The sequence below is a fragment of the Oncorhynchus mykiss genome, chromosome 13 (genome assembly GCF_057628025.1).
Source record: "Oncorhynchus mykiss isolate SJ-2025 chromosome 13, ASM5762802v1, whole genome shotgun sequence".
Taxonomy (NCBI): Eukaryota; Metazoa; Chordata; class Actinopteri; order Salmoniformes; family Salmonidae; genus Oncorhynchus; species Oncorhynchus mykiss.
The window spans coordinates 82,183,871-82,201,370 of NC_143034.1; the positions used below are offsets into that span (position 1 = coordinate 82,183,871).

The 17,500-nt window shown below is 45.0% G+C and overlaps 1 protein-coding gene across 1 annotated transcript in view; it reads right to left on the reverse strand.

Moving 5' to 3' along the window:
- grin2aa (glutamate ionotropic receptor NMDA type subunit 2A a) overlaps window positions 1-17,500 on the reverse strand; it is a 346,195-nt gene that overhangs the window by 293,996 nt on the left and 34,699 nt on the right. Inside the window, exon 2 of the mRNA XM_090194485.1 lies at window positions 13,671-14,096. Within this exon, the coding sequence (XP_090050611.1) occupies window positions 13,671-14,093 (423 nt within the window). The 5' untranslated portion in view covers window positions 14,094-14,096. The remainder of the gene's footprint in view (window positions 1-13,670; window positions 14,097-17,500) is intronic.

A 17,500-nucleotide genomic window follows, 5' to 3' on the forward strand; every position in this document is an offset into this window, starting at 1 on the left:
TGTTTTCTAATTGTTTTACATTCATTATCAAACCATTTGTCAGAAACATTTTGATTTTTGCTTCTGATGTTGCATTGCTTTGGTTTTCTCAAATTTGCTTTCAATGCTGCTTTTTGGAATATGCAGTTGATGTTTTGGGTAGCTGAATTGACACCATCTTTATTGTTTTGGTACTGTGAGTTATTGAAAAACTGTATAGAGTTCATCATTTCATTTGAGTTCAATGTTTCAATGAATGCCTCTGCACTGTTTGGAGCCCATCTGAACGATTGGTTTATGTTGTAAAGTTTATTGGGCTGTTTTTTTGAATGAATATTGCCGGTTAATTTCTTCAGAAACACGTTGATCTGACTGTGATCTGACAATGGTGTCTGTGGTCTGACAGTGAATGCACTAATGGAGGAGGGGTCAATGTCAGTGATGGCATAATCGACTACACTTGTCCCAAGAGCTGAGCAGTAAGTAAACTGACCTAAAGAGTCCCCTCTGATTCTACCATTAAGCATGTACAGGCCTAAGGCTCGACAGAGATGTACTAACTCTTTTCCATTTTTGTTCAGTATTTGGTCAGGACTGTTGCTATTATTTATAATAGGGCTACTGTACAAGGAGGGGTGTCCAAATATGTGGTGGTTACCTCCCGCATCAGTGTAGTCAGGCTCAGAACCTGTTCTTGCATTGAAATCTCCACAAAGAAGCACTTTACCCTGCGCCTGAAATGTAATGATTTCTGTCTGGAGATTGTCAAAAAACTGATCATCATAATATGATGAATCTGAAGGAGGAGCATAAGCTGCACATATGTATACATCATTGTCACAATAGATTGTACCTTTGTTAAGTTTTAGCCAAATGTGAGTGGTACCTTTTTTCATTTCATTCAGTGCTAAGTCCTGCTTATGCCAAATGATGATTCCACCTGAGTCTCGGCCCCGTTTAACATTTTTATGTTTGATTGATGGTATTAAACTTTCTCTATAGCCTGAGGGACACTGAGTATCTATGTCTCCACGACACCATGTTTCCAGTAGGATTATGATGTCCTGTCCCTTGATGTTTTTAATCAATTCTGGATTAGTTGTTTTATAACCAAAATGTGAAGAGTATAGGCCCTGGATATTCCAAGAGCTGATAGTTAATGATCTCATTTATAATAAGTGATATTCACTGGTTTGAGTAAAGTACATCGAAAATAACAAAAAAAATAAAATACTATATATATATATATATATATATATATATATATATATACATATACATACATACATATATACACATATACATACATATATACATACACATACATATATATATATATATATATACATACACATACACATACATACACATACATACATATACACACATACACACACACACACACACACACACACACACACACACACACACACACACACACACACACACACACACACACACACACATACACACACACACATATATATATACATATATATACACATACACATATATATATATATATATATATATATATACACACATACACACACACGCGCACACACACACACAGACACACACCATTACATATAATAATTATTATAATACCGGTGTCAATACATTTAGGAATATTTGTAAACAAATGAATAAGAATGGAATAAGATTGCACTGTACTTATTTTATGTGCAATCTGCAACCCTGTGTGTTTGTGTGTGTGTGTGTGTGCGCGTGTGTGCCCGTGTGTGAATTAAAGGGACTGTCTAGCTCAGTAGTCTGCATATTAGTTGCAGTAGTTGGCGCACCTCTCCTATCTCTGATTGTTCTAGGGGTCTTCTGCCAGAGGTTACCTCAGCATATGTAGGCTGACGATCTAATTGATACATGGTGTGGACTGCATCATGTGGTCTACTTCCCTGAAGGGCAGTGTTCTGACCGACCCTGGAGTAGTGGTCAGAGCTGTGTTGTGATGGGCTGGGTCTAGTAGAGCTGTGTTGTGATGGGACAGGTCTAGTAGAGCTGTGTTGTGATGGGCCGGGTCTAGTAGAGCTGTGTTGTGATGGGCCGGGTCTAGTAGAGCTGTGTTGTGATTGGCCGGGTCTAGTAGAGCTGTGTTGTGATGGGCCGGGTCTAGTAGAGCTGTGTTGTGATGGGCCGGGTCTAGTAGAGCTGTGTTGTGATGGGCCAGGTCTAGTAGAGCTGTGTTGGGATGGGCCGGGTCTAGTAGAGCTGTGTTGTGAAGGGCCGGGTCTAGTAGAGCTGTGTTGTGATGGGCCGGGTCTAGTAGAGCTGTGCTGTGTTGGGCCTGGTCTAGTAGAGCTGTGCTGTAATAAGCCATGTCTGGCTCTTTTCTCCTCGGGATGGTGGAGGTACTGTTGTTTCAGAAGGTGGGGCGGGGGACCTTTGTTGCTGGGGTGATGGGTGTGTGGGTCCCTGCCAAGTGTTGCATCTTTTAGGTCCTTGGCAAAGGTTCTGATACTGTCCTGATCAAGATGTATATTATCATATAAGTGTTGACATGTCAGAGTGGGGTGGTGAGCCGTTCTGACGTTGAGCAGTGAGGCACAGTCCACAGTGATCTGTTGATTTATTTTGTCGATCAACTTTTCTGGGAAGTCTTTTCTTGGTAGGAGGGTGGACACAACTATATTGGTTGTTGGGAACATAGCCTGTGCCCGTTCTGCCACTCTTCTCACTGCCCCAGATACATTTTCACCTTTGGCATGAAGGTCGTTTGTGCCAGTGTGGATGATGATGTTGTCAGGGGTGTCAATCCTGGTCTGACTGAGTAGCTGCATTGCACTCTCAGTTGTAGGACACCAGAACTTATACACCTGGTGTCTAGGGAATAATCTTTCCTGGACTAAGAACTTCCCATTTGAATCAATTAGAATTGCAGTTGTGGGTGATTGTCTGGGTGGAGCAGACTGGGAGGCTGGTATTCTGACCTGGGCTGGAGCAGACTGGGAGGCTGGTAGGTTAACCTGGGTTGGAGCAGACTGGGAGGCTGGTATTCTGACCTGGGCTGGAGCAGACTGGGAGGCTGGTAGGTTGACCTGGGCTGGAGCAGACTGGGAGGCTGGTAGGTTAACCTGGGCTGGAGCAGACTGGGAGGCTGGTATTCTGACCTGGGCTGGAGCAGACTGGGAGGCTGGAAGGTTGACCTGGGCTGGAGCAGACTGGGAGGCTGGTAGGTTAACCTGGGCTGGAGCAGACTGGGAGGCTGGTATTCTGACCTGGGCTGGAGCAGACTGGGAGGCTGGTAGGTTGACCTGGGCTGGAGCAGACTGGGAGGCTGGTAGGTTAACCTGGGCTGGAGCAGACTGGGAGGCTGGTATTCTGACCTGGGCTGGAGCAGACTGGGAGGCTGGTAGGTTGACCTGGGCTGGAGCAGACTGAGAGGCTGGTAGGTTGACCTGGGCTGGAGCAGACTGGTAGGCTGGTGCAGTGTCATCCGGCTGTGTAGTGGAGGCCATGCTGGTCTCAGGTTCTGCTTGTGTTGTACCAAGCTGGTGGACATGTTCTCTAGATGCAGAGGACACAATGACTCTCTGCCGGTTGAGGGTGTCAATGTACCTCTCTTTTTGTTCGAGCTCCTTTCTAGTTGTGCTCAGATGTACTCTGAGGTCATCATTTGTCTGACTCAGCTTGTCCATTCTGCTTTCTAATTTAGCTATGGATGCTCTGCTCTCCTCCCTGAACTGTTTCATCTCTTCTTTGAGTTTCTGGACAGTGTCCTCCTCTTGAAGCTTCTTCTCTCTGAGTTCTATGACCTCTGCTTCGACTAGAGAGAGGGTGTTGTGGAAACGTTGCATAGCAGGTGTTCTTATTGAAATTGTCATGTCCTTGACTCTGTCTGCTGCAGGTGAGGTAGGTAAAGGGACGTTGAGGGCTTCCTGCTGGGTCACAGAGACCATTGGGGTCTGCTTTTCTCCATCTCCCTCCTTGACTTTTTCCTCATTTTCTGAGATGATGTCAGCGTCTTCTTTTAGGGTAGCAAACCTATTCTCAAAAGCCTGGAGGCTTGAATCATTGCCTTGTATCAATACAGTTCCATTATTATATAAGTTTACTGTTTGATATGTGTTGCTCTGGTCAGCTTCTTCAAAAATGCTGATCTGACATCCTTGGCTGATGCCCCTCTTTTTTGAGAAAGGGAAATGGTTGCAAATAACCTTTTTCCATATGTTCCCTCGATTGGTATTAAAAATTAAATTTGCTCTTGTTTTGTAACTGGTAAGATCTGCAAACAGGCATTCATGGTTCTGTCCCATCAACAAACCTTTGAAACTTTTCTTAGCTTTCTCTGTTTGGATGTCTGGTGGGTAAACAATTTCCATAGCAACGCTGGTGATGTTGGCTACAATGTTGCAATAGAAGTGCTGTTTCTTGTATAATGCTCTCTTGTTTCTTCACAGGACTGTTTCACTTTGTTGTCCTTTTTTCTTTTCCTTTTTCTTCTGTCCTTATTTTGTCCTTATTTTGTCTTCCTTTCTTCTGTTAACTAGATATTTTTTTGTTATTCTTTGTAAGCTAGCTAGCTTCTTCCAGGAGAGTCCCTAGCAACTGCTTAGCAACATGTAAACAATTCAGCTAACAATTCAGCTAGCTAAGATAACTGTATAATTTTATGAAAAATAGTTACTTTTTCAAAATCCTGTCTTTTTGGTTTGTTGCTTGTATTGTCTTCTATTGAGTCTTGCAGTTTTCTTTTGATTTTTTCGATGTACTTCACTCTAAAAAACCATTTAAATCTCAATATATACAGGAGCTCATTTTTTCAGCAGCTGCTCAATTTGGAACTCCGGAACTCTCTCTCTCTCTCTCTCTCGATCTCGTTATCTCTCTCTCTCTTGTTATCTCTCTCTCTGTGTCTGTGATGAGGAAGCCTAAGGCGAGACAACAGTGAGGATGAATAACAAGCCTGGATCGTCACGCATTAATACATGTAAACACACACACACCCCAACACAACACACACCTCAACACAACAAACACACACACACACACACATTACCCCGAGAAGAAGAAAGAAAATCCCTTGCGATTGTATTTTTATATATTTTATAAAGCTTTTTATTCATTGATGGAAATACATTTGACCTGTCGGTCAATAGGTTAATTAGCATAATTCATAATTGAGTGGTATTCAATTGGCCTGTGTATTTTCCTTAGTCGTCGTGTGTCTTATTTATCTAACACAACTAACACACAGCAAACAGAGAGCGGGATTTTATCCTGTAGCTCTTCAGCAGGTCGCTGCAGGAGGACAACATTCTGAGAGGGATTTTATCCTGTAGCTCCTCAGTAGGTCGCTGCAGGAGGACAACATGCTGAGAGGGATTTTATCCTGTAGCTCCTCAGTAGGTCGCTGCAGGAGGACAACATTCTGAGAGGGATTTTACCCTGTAGCTCCTCAGTAGGTCACTGCAGGAGGACAACATTCTGAGAGGGATTTTATCCTGTAGCTCCTCAGTAGGTCGCTGCAGGAGGACAACATTCTGAGAGGGATTTTATCCTGTAGCTCCTCACTAGGTCGCTGCAGGAGGACAACATTCTGAGAGGGATTTTATCCTGTAGCTCCTCAGTAGGTCGCTGCAGGAGGACAACATTCTGAGAGTGATGTTATCCTGTAGCTCCTCACTAGGTCGCTGCAGGAGGACAACATTCTGAGAGGGATTTTATCCTGTAGCTCCTCAGTAGGTCGCTGCAGGAGGACAGCATTCTGAGAGGGATGTTATCCTGTAGCTCCTCAGTAGGTCGCTGCAGGAGGACAGCATTCTGAGAGGGATGTTATCCTGTAGCTCCTCAGTAGGTCGCTGCAGGAGGAAAACATTCTGAGAGGAATTTTATCCTGTAGCTCCTCAGTAGGTCGCTGCAGGAGGACAACATTCTGAGAGTGATGTTATCCTGTAGCTCCTCACTAGGTCGCTGCAGGAGGACAACATTCTGAGAGGGATTTTATCCTGTAGCTCCTCAGTAGGTCGCTGCAGGAGGACAACATTCTGAGAGGGATGTTATCCTGTAGCTCCTCACTAGGTCGCTGCAGGAGGACAACATTCTGAGAGGGATTTTATCCTGTAGCTCCTCAGTAGGTCGCTGCAGGAGGACAGCATTCTGAGAGGGATGTTATCCTGTAGCTCCTCAGTAGGTCGCTGCAGGAGGACAACATTCTGAGTTGGATTTCATCCTGTAGCTCCTCAGTAGGTCCCTGCAGGAGGACAACATTCTGAGAGTGATTCCTCCTGTAGCTCCTCAGTAGGTCCCTGCAGGAGGACAACATTCTGAGAGGGATTTCATCCTGTAGCTCCTCAGTAGGTCCCTGCAGGAGGACAACATTCTGAGAGTGATTCCTCCTGTAGCTCCTCAGTAGGTCCCTGCAGGAGGACAACATTCTGAGAGGGATTTTATCCTGTAGCTCCTCAGTAGGTCCCTGCAGGAGGACAACATTCTGAGAGGGATTTTACCCTGTAGCTCCTCAGTAGGTCGCTGCAGGAGGACAACATTCTGAGAGGGATTTTATCCTGTAGCTCCTCAGTAGGTCGCTGCAGGAGGACAACATTCTGAGAGGGATTTTATCCTGTAGCTCCTCAGTAGGTCCCTGCAGGAGGACAACATTCTAAGAGTGATTCCTCCTGTAGCTCCTCAGCAGGAAAACGTGTTTTCAGAAGACTGTTCGTGGCGCAACACATCAAATCAAATCAAATCAAATTGTATTCGTCACATGAGCCAAATACAACAGGTGTAAACATTACAGTGAAATGCTGACGAGCCCTTAACCAACAGGTGTAAACATTACAGTGAAATGCTGACTGACCAGCCCTTAACCAACAGGTGTAAACATTACAGTGAAATGCTGACCGACCAGCCCTTAACCAACAGGTGTAAACATTACAGTGAAATGCTGACCAGCCCTTAACCAACAGGTGTAAACATTACAGTGAAATGCTGACCGACCAGCCCTTAACCAACAGGTGTAAACATTACAGTGAAATGCTGACGAGCCCTTAACCAACAGGTGTAAACATCACAGTGAAATGCTGACTGACCAGCCCTTAACCAACAGGTGTAAACATTACAGTGAAATGCTGACCGACCAGCCCTTAACCAACAGGTGTAAACATTACAGTGAAATGCTGACCGACCAGCCCTTAACCAACAGGTGTAAACATTACAGTGAAATGCTGACCGACGAGCCCTTAACCAACAGGTGTAAACATCACAGTGAAATGCTGACTGACCAGCCCTTAACCAACAGGTGTAAACATTACAGTGAAATGCTGACCGACCAGCCCTTAACCAACAGGTGTAAACATTACAGTGAAATGCTGACTGACCAGCCCTTAACCAACAGGTGTAAACATTACAGTGAAATGCTGACCAGCCCTTAACCAACAAGTGTAAACATTACAGTGAAATGCTGACGAGCCCTTAACCAACAGGTGTAAACATCACAGTGAAATGCTGAACAGCCCTTAACCAACAGGTGTAAACATTACAGTGAAATGCTGACTGACCAGCCCTTAACCAACAGGTGTAAACATTACAGTGAAATGCTGACTGACCAGCCCTTAACCAACAGGTGTAAACATTACAGTGAAATGCTGACCGACCAGCCCTTAACCAACAGGTGTAAACATTACAGTGAAATGCTGACCGACGAGCCCCTTAACCAACAAGTGTAAACATCACAGTGAAATGCTGACCGACCAGCCCCTTAACCAACAGGTGTAAACATCACAGTGAAATGCTGACCGACCAGCCCTTAACCAACAGGTGTAAACATCACAGTGAAATGCTGACTGACCAGCCCTTAACCAACAGGTGTAAACATTACAGTGAAATGCTGACCGACTAGCCCTTAACCAACAGGTGTAAACATTACAGTGAAATGCTGACCGACGAGCCCCTTAACCAACAAGTGTAAACATCACAGTGAAATGCTGACCGACCAGCCCTTAACCAACAGGTGTAAACATCACAGTGAAATGCTGACTGACCAGCCCTTAACCAACAGGTGTAAACATTACAGTGAAATGCTGACCGACGAGCCCCTTAACCAACAGGTGTAGACATCACAGTGAAATGCTGACCGACGAGCCCCTTAACCAACAGTGTGTTTTAAGAAAAATACAACAATATCAAAATGTAGAATTCTAAATGCCATCTGGAGTTAAAAACAGTTTTTAAAAATATAAATCATTTTCTACATTTCGGCGCAGCGGGCCAAGTGCTTCTATTCAACCCCCACAGCGTTATCAGGAGAAACCAGACGACGTGCTTGTTGATCACACGGAGCCACTACAGACACCAGACAATGAAAACACTTGACAAATCTCCTAAAAAACGATAGGTTATGAAATGAACCAAAACTGTAGCAGGTTGTGAACTCTGCAAAACGTACGTTTCCACTCTGAGAATGAGAACGGTAAAATGACTGTAATTAATACCTGCATTTATGAACAGCCACACTACTTTACTACACTACTACACTGCTTTACTGTAATTAATACCTGCATTTATTAACATCCACACTACTTTACTACACTACTACACTGCTTTACTGTAATTAATACCTGCATTTATTAACAGCCACACTACTTTACTACACTACTACACTGCTTTACTGTAATTAATACCTGCATTTATTAACAGCCACACTACTTTACTACACTACTACACTACTTTACTACACTACTACACTGCTTTACTGTAATTAATACCTGCATTTATTAACAGCCACACTACTTTACTACACTACTACACTACTTTACTACACTACTTTACTACACTACTACACTGCTTTACTGTAATTAATACCTGCATTTATTAACAGCCACACTACTTTACTACACTACTACACTGCTTTACTGTAATTAATACCTGCATTTATGAACAGCCACACTACTTTACTACACTACCACACTGCTTTACTGTAATTAATACCTGCATTTATGAACAGCCACACTACTTTACTACACTACTACACTGCTTTACTGTAATTCATACCAGCATTTATTAACAGACACACTACTTTACTACACTACTACACTGCTTTACTGTAATGAATACCTGCATTTATTAACAGACACACTACTTTACTACACTACTACACTACACTACTTTACTACACTACTTTACTACACTACTACACTGCTTTACTGTAATTAATACCTGCATTTATTAACAGACACACTACTTTACTACACTACTACACTACTTTACTGTAATTAATACCTGCATTTATGAACAGACATGAATGGAACCAAATGATGGGGATTAACGCTACATTTACTACTGGTGACGTGTACTGGGGGAATTGATAAAACACGATTCACACGATGAAACAATGAATGTGCATGAATCTGCGGGAGAAAGCTCAGCCGTTCTGAGCCCTTCACCGCTGGATTAAAACCTACATTTAACCGTCAAAAGTCTATGTTTATCACACCGTGGATTCTGGAGTCAATTTATATCTTGTTGCCACTCTTCTCTGTCTGTCTGAGGAGAGCTCTCTACGTGACGAAAGAGAATAGCAGCTCCCCTGTCGACACAGAACCAGTCAGTACTAGAGACCACCTGGAGACAGAACCAGTCAGTACTAGAGAACCACCTGGAGACAGAACCAGTCAGTACTAGAGAACCAGTCAGTACTAGAGACAACCTGGAGACAGAACCAGTCAGTACTAGAGAACCAGTCAGTACTAGAGACCACCTGGAGACAGAACCAGTCAGTACTAGAGACCACCTGGAGACAGAACCAGTCAGTACTAGAGACCACCTGGAGACAGAACCAGTCAGTACTAGAGAACCAGTCAGTACTAGAGACCACCTGGAGACAGAACCAGTCAGTACTAGAAACCCAGTCAGTACTAGAGAACCAGTCAGTACTAGAGAACCAGTCAGTACTAGAGACCACCTGGAGACAGAACCAGTCAGTACTAGAAACCCAGTCAGTACTAGAGAACCAGTCAGTACTAGAGACCACCTGGAGACAGAACCAGTCAGTACTAGAGAACCAGTCAGTACTAGAGAACCAGTCAGTACTAGAGACCACCTGGAGACAGAACCAGTCAGTACTAGAAACCCAGTCAGTACTAGAGAACCAGTCAGTACTAGAGACCACCTGGAGACAGAACCAGTCAGTACTAGAAACCCAGTCAGTACTAGAGAACCAGTCAGTACTAGAGACCACCTGGAGACAGAACCAGTCAGTACTAGAGACCACCTGGAGACAGAACCAGTCAGTACTAGAACCAGTCAGTACTAGAGACCACCTGGAGACAGAACCAGTCAGTACTAGAGACCACCTGGAGACAGAACCAGTCAGTACTAGAGACCACCTGGAGACAGAACCAGTCAGTACAAGAGACCACCTAGAGACAGAACCAGTCAGTACTAGAGACTACCTGGAGACAGAACCAGTCAGTACTAGAGACTACCTGGAGACAGAACCAGTCAGTACTAGAGAACCAGTCAGTACTAGAGACCCAGTCAGTACTAGAGACGACCTGGAGACAGAACCAGTCAGTACTAGAGACCACCTGGAGACAGAACCAGTCAGTACTAGAACCAGTCAGTACTAGAGACCACCTGGAGACAGAACCAGTCAGTACTAGAGACCACCTGGAGACAGAACCAGTCAGTACTAGAGACCACCTGGAGACAGAACCAGTCAGTACAAGAGACCACCTGGAGACAGAACCAGTCAGTACTAGAGAACCAGTCAGTACTAGAGAACCAGTCAGTACTAGAGACCACCTGGAGACAGAACCAGTCAGTACTAGAGAACCAGTCAGTACTAGAGACCACCTGGAGACAGAACCAGTCAGTACTAGAGAACCAGTCAGTACTAGAGACCCAGTCAGTACTAGAGAACCAGTCAGTACTAGAGAACCAGTCAGTACTAGAGACCACCTGGAGACAGAACCAGTCAGTACTAGAGACCACCTGGAGACAAAACCAGTCAGTACTAGAGACCACCTGGAGACAAAACCAGTCAGTACTAGAGAACCAGTCAGTACTAGAGACCACCTGGAGACAGAACCAGTCAGTACTAGAGAACCAGTCAGTACTAGAGACCACCTGGAGACAGAGGAGTTCAGCTGAACAGAGAGAGAGAGAGAGAGGGAGAGAGAGAGAGAGAGAAAGAGAGAGAGAGAGACAGAGAGAGAGGGGATCATCCGAGGTCTTGAGCAGAGTATAGGTGAAGAGGAATCTGTTGTTTACACTGGAAGAAAACTGTCAGCACCACACACACTCAGAGTTACCTGGTCACATTAACCTGTGTCTCTCTCTCTCTTTCTCTCTCCTCCTCTTCTACCTATTGTCCTACTCTCTCTTTCTCCTATAGATAGATACCCCACCAAAAACCTTACCAAGCAGATACCCCACCCTAAACCTTACCAAGCAGATACCCCACCCTAAACCTTACCAAGCAGATACCCCACCCTAAACCTTACCAAGCAGATACCCCACCCTAAACCTTACCAAGCAGATACCCCACCCTAAACCTTACCAAGCAGATACCCCACCCTAAACCTTACCAAGCAGATACCCCACCCTAAACCTTACCAAGCAGATACCCCACCCTAAACCTTACCAAGCAGATACCCCACCCTAAACCTTACCAAGCAGATACCCCACCCTAAACCTTACCAAGCAGATACCCCACCCTAAACCTTACCAAGCAGATACCCCACCCTAAACCTTACCAAGCAGATACCCCACCCTAAACCTTACCAAGCAGATACCCCACCCTAAACCTTACCAAGCAGATACCCCACCCTAAACCTTACCAAGCAGATACCCCACCCTAAACCTTACCAAGCAGATACCCCGTTTTGCAGTTTCAGCCATCCATTCATCTACTAATTTCTCCACACACACTGTCTGTTTTCACACATATTCTGATACAATAAAACACCCACAAGAGGCAAAAACAACGAGACAGATGACTTCACATAGCCATCGTCTCCCTCCTCACCTTCCTCCCTCACTCCCTCCCTCCCCTCCCCACCCCCTCTCCCTCCCCACCCCCACTACCTCCCACCCTCCCTCCCCACCCCCTCTCCCTCCCTCCCCACCCCCTCTCCCTCCCTCCCTCCCTCCCCCTCATCTCTCCCTCCCCACCCCCTCTCCCTCCCTCCTCAACTCTACATCCCCACCCCTCTCCCTCCCTCCCTCCCCACCCCCTCTCCATCACTCCCTCGCCCTCATCTCTCCCTCCCCCCTCCCTCCCCCTCATCTCTCCCTCCCTCCCCCTCTCCCTCCCCCTCATCTCTCCCTCCGCTCCCCCTCTCCCTCCCTCCTCACCCCCTCCCTCGCCACCCCCTCCCTCCTCACCTCGGGTGCAGCAGGTAGCCTCGAGGTTAGAGAGTTGGGTCGGTACCCGATAAGTTGCCGGTCCAAATAACCCTGAGCCGGCAAGTTAAACAAATCTGTTGATGTGCTCTTGAGCAAGGCACTTAACCACATTCGCTTCAGGGGCCCTGAGCAATGTGAACCCTGCAGATGTCTCAGGGGGAGTTAGGATGTGATAAAAAGGACACATATACCCCCCCCCCCCAATCATTATAATGATACATTCATCAGCCATGACCATAGAGGATCTCCCTCCTCACCTCATCAGCCATGACCATAGAGGATCTCCCTCCTCACCTCATCAGCCATGACCATAGAGGATCTCCCTCCTCACCTCATCAGCCATGACCATAGAGGATCTCCCTCCTCACCTCATCAGCCATGACCATAGAGGATCTCCCTCCCTCCCTCCTCACCTCATCAGCCATGAACACAGAGGATCTCCCTCCTCACCTCATCAGCCATGACCACAGAGGATCTCCCTCCTCCCTCCCTCCTCACCTCATCAGCCATGACCATAGAGGATCTCCCTCCTCACCTCATCAGCCATGACCATAGAGGATCTCCCTCCCCACCTCATCAGCCATGAACACAGAGGATCTCCCTCCTCCCTCCTCACCTCATCAGCCATGACCACAGAGGATCTCCCTCCTCCCTCCCTCATCACCTCATCAGCCATGACCATAGAGGATCTCCTTCCCCACCTCATCAGCCATGACCATAGAGGAACTCCCTCCTCACCTCATCAGCCATGAACATAGAGGATCTCCCTCCTCCCTCCTCACCTCATCAGCCATGACCATAGAGGATCTCCCTCCTCACTTCATCAGCCATGACCATAGAGATCTCCCTCCTCACCTCATCAGCCATTAACATAGAGGATCTACCTCCTCCCTCCTCACCTCATCAGCCATGAACATAGAGAATCTACCTCCTCCCTCCTCACCTCATCAGCCATGACCATAGAGGATCTCCCTCCTCACCTCATCAGCCATGAACATAGAGGATCTCCCTCCTCACCTCATCAGCCATGACCATAGAGGATCTCCCTCCTCACCTCATCAGCCATGACCATAGAGGATCTCCCTCCTCACCTCATCAGCCATGACCATAGAGGATCTCCCTCCTCACCTCATCAGCCATGACCATAGAGGATCTCCCTCCTCACCTCATCAGCCATGACCATAGAGGATCTCCCTCCTCACCTCATCAGCCATTACCATAGAGGATCTCCCTCCTCACCTCATCAGCCATGACCATAGAGGATCTCCCTCCTCACCTCATCAGCCATGAACATAGAGGATCTCCCTCCTCCCTCCCTCCCTCCTCACCTTATCAGCCATGATCATGGAGGATCCCCCGTGGATGCCCAGGATGGGGATCAGTGTCTGGGAGGAAATAAAATCCAATATCTGAGCGATGGCCTCCTGGTCCGTCCCGTCTCCGAACACCACCCCGTGGATCTTGGTCCCAGACATCAGGTCGCACACGTGGGTGATGATACTCTTGGGGTCAGTCTCGTTGACCAATACGGTGACCACGTTGACGTCCATGGGGTCGTCTTTGCTCCAGAGAGCCCGAATGTCCCGGTCGGAGATGTAGCGCGTACGGCCCAGGATCACAGCGATGTTGAGGATGGGGACCTTCTGACCTTCGACCTCCATGACCAGGGTCACCAGGGTCACCAGGGAACACAGGAGAGCTGGGAAGGCCAGGGTCAGCCCCCTGCCCACTGACATGTTGAGACACTTCATCTCCTGTGGGAGAGAGAGAGGGAGAGAGAGAGAGAGAGAGAGAGAGAGAGAGAGACAGAGAGAGAGACAGAGAGAGAGACAGAGAGAGAGAGAGAAGGAGAGAGAGAGAGAGAGAGAGAGACAGAGAGAGAGAGAGACAGAGAGAGAGAGAGAGAGAGAGAGAGCGAGAGAGAGAGAGAGCGGGATAGAGAGAGAGAGAGACAGAGAGAGAGAGAGAGAGAGAGACAGAGAGAGAGAGAGAGCGAGAGAGAGAGAGACAGAGAGAGAGAGAGAGAGAGCGAGAGAGAGAGAGAGCGGGATAGAGATTAATATAACATGGAGATACTGAAGAAGGTATTGAGTAAGGTAGGGACAGAAATATGTGTATTGAGAGAAAAAAAAGAGAAAAAATGTAGAAACCATAGAACTGATTGTAATTCTAGAACTGATTCTAATTCTAGAACAGATTTTAATTATAGAATACATTCTCATTCTAAATCTGATTGTAATTCTAGAACTGATTCTAATTCTAGAACTGATTCTAATTCTAGAACAGATTCTAATTCTAGAATACATTCTCATTCTAAATCAGATTGTGATTCTAGAACTGATTGTATACAACTATACTGAAGAGAAATAGAAACGCAACATGCAATAAATAATGTCATCGATTTTACTGAGTTACAGTTCATATGTGGAAATCAGTCAATTGAAATGAATTCATTAGGCCCTAATCTATGGATTTCACATGACTGGGAATACAGACATGCCTCTGTTTGTCGCAGATACCTTAAAATAAAATGGGTCTCAGCATCTCGTCACGGTATCTCTGAGCATTCAAATTGCCATCAATAAAATGCAATTGTGACGGCTGTCCGTAGTTTATGCCTGCCCCATACCATAACCCCACCGGCACCATGGGGCACTCTGTTCGCAACGTTGACATCGGCAAACCGCTCGGCCACGTGACGCCATCAACGTGGTCTGCGGTTGTGAGGCCGGTTGGACGTACTGCCAAATTCTCTAAAATGATGTTGGGAAAGCGGCTTATGGTAGAGAAATTAACATTCAATTATCTGACAACAGCTCTGGTGGACATTCCAGCAGTCAGCATGCCAATTGCACACTCCCTCAAAACATGAGAAATCTGTGGCATTGTGTTGTGCGACAAAACTCCTTATTTTAGATTGGCCTTTTATTGTCCCCAGCACAAAGTGCACCTGTGTAATGATCAGCCCTATTCCCTATATAGTACAATACTTTATACTACAGTCCTATTCCCTATATAGTGCGCTACTTTATACTACAGCCCTATTCCCTATATAGTGCACTACTTTGTACTACAGCCCTATTCCCTATATAGTGCGCTACTTTATACTACAGCCCTATTCCCTATATAGTGCACTACTTTGTACTACAGCCCTATTCCCTATATAGTGCACTACAGCCCTATTCCCTATATAGTGCACTACTTTATACTACAGCCCTATTCCCTATATAGTGAACTACTTTATACTACAGCCCTATTCCCTATATAGTACACTACTCTATACTACAGCCCTATTCCCTATATAGTGCACTACTTTATACTACAGCCCTATTCCCTATATAGTGCACTACAGCCCTATTCCCTATATAGTGCACTACTTTATACTACAGCCCTATTCCCTATATAGTGAACTACTTTATACTACAGCCCTATTCCCTATATAGTGCACTACTCTATACTACAGCCCTATTCCCTATATAGTGCACTACTTTATACTACAGCCCTATTCCCTATATAGTGCACTACTTTATACTACAGCCCTATTCCCTATATAGTGAACTACTTTATACTACAGCCCTATTCCCTATATAGTACACTACTTTATACTACAGCCCTATTCCCTATATAGTGCACTACTTTATACTACAGCCCTATTCCCTATATAGTACACTACTTTATACTACAGCCCTATTCCCTATATAGTACACTACTCTATACTACAGCCCTATTCCCTATATAGTGAACTACTTTATACTACAGCCCTATTCCCTATATAGTACACTACTCTATACTACAGCCCTATTCCCTATATAGTGCACTACTTTATACTACAGCCCTATTCCCTATATAGTGAACTACTTTATACTACAGCCCTATTCCCTATATAGTACACTACTCTATACTACAGCCCTATTCCCTATATAGTACACTACTTTATACTACAGCCCTATTGCCTATATAGTGAACTACTTTATACTACAGCCCTATTCCCTATATAGTGCACTACTTTATACTACAGCCCTATTCCCTATATAGTGCACTACTCTATACTACAGCCCTATTCCCTATATAGTACACTACTCTATACTACAGCCCTATTCCCTATATAGTGCACTACTTTATACTACAGCCCTATTCCCTATATAGTGAACTACTTTATACTACAGCCCTATTCCCTATATAGTACACTACTCTATACTACAGCCCTATTCCCTATATAGTGCACTACTTTATACTACAGCCCTATTGCCTATATAGTACACTACTAAAGACCAGAGCCCTATTCCCTATACAGTACACTAATTTATACTACAGCCCTATTCCCTATATAGTGAACTACTTTATACTACAGCCCTATTCCCTATATAGTACACTACTTTATACTACAGCCCTATTCCCTATATAGTACACTACTTTATACTACAGCCCTATTGCCTATATAGTACACTACTAAAGACCAGAGCCCTATTCCCTATACAGTACACTAATTTATACTACAGCCCTATTCCCTATATAGTACACTACTTTATACTACAGCCCTATTCCCTATATAGTGCACTACTTTATACTACAGCCCTATTCCCTATATAGTACACTACTCTATACTACAGCCCTATTCCCTATATAGTGCACTACTTTATACTACAGCCCTATTCCCTATATAGTGAACTACTTTATACTACAGCCCTATTCCCTATATAGTACACTACTCTATACTACAGCCCTATTCCCTATATAGTGCACTACTTTATACTACAGCCCTATATAGTGCACTACTTTATACTACAGCCCTATTCCCTATATAGTGAACTACTTTATACTACAGCCCTATTCCCTATATAGTACACTACTTTATACTACAGCCCTATTCCCTATATAGTGAACTACTTTATACTACAGCCCTATTCCCTATATAGTACACTACTCTATACTACAGCCCTATTCCCTATATAGTGCACTACTTTATACTACAGCCCTATTCCCTATATAGTGCACTACTTTATACTACAGCCCTATTCCCTATATAGTACACTACTTTATACTACAGCCCTATTCCCTATATAGTGCACTACTTTATACTACAGCCCTATTCCCTATATAGTGCACTACTTTATACTACAGCCCTATTCCCTATATAGTGGACTACTTTATACTACAG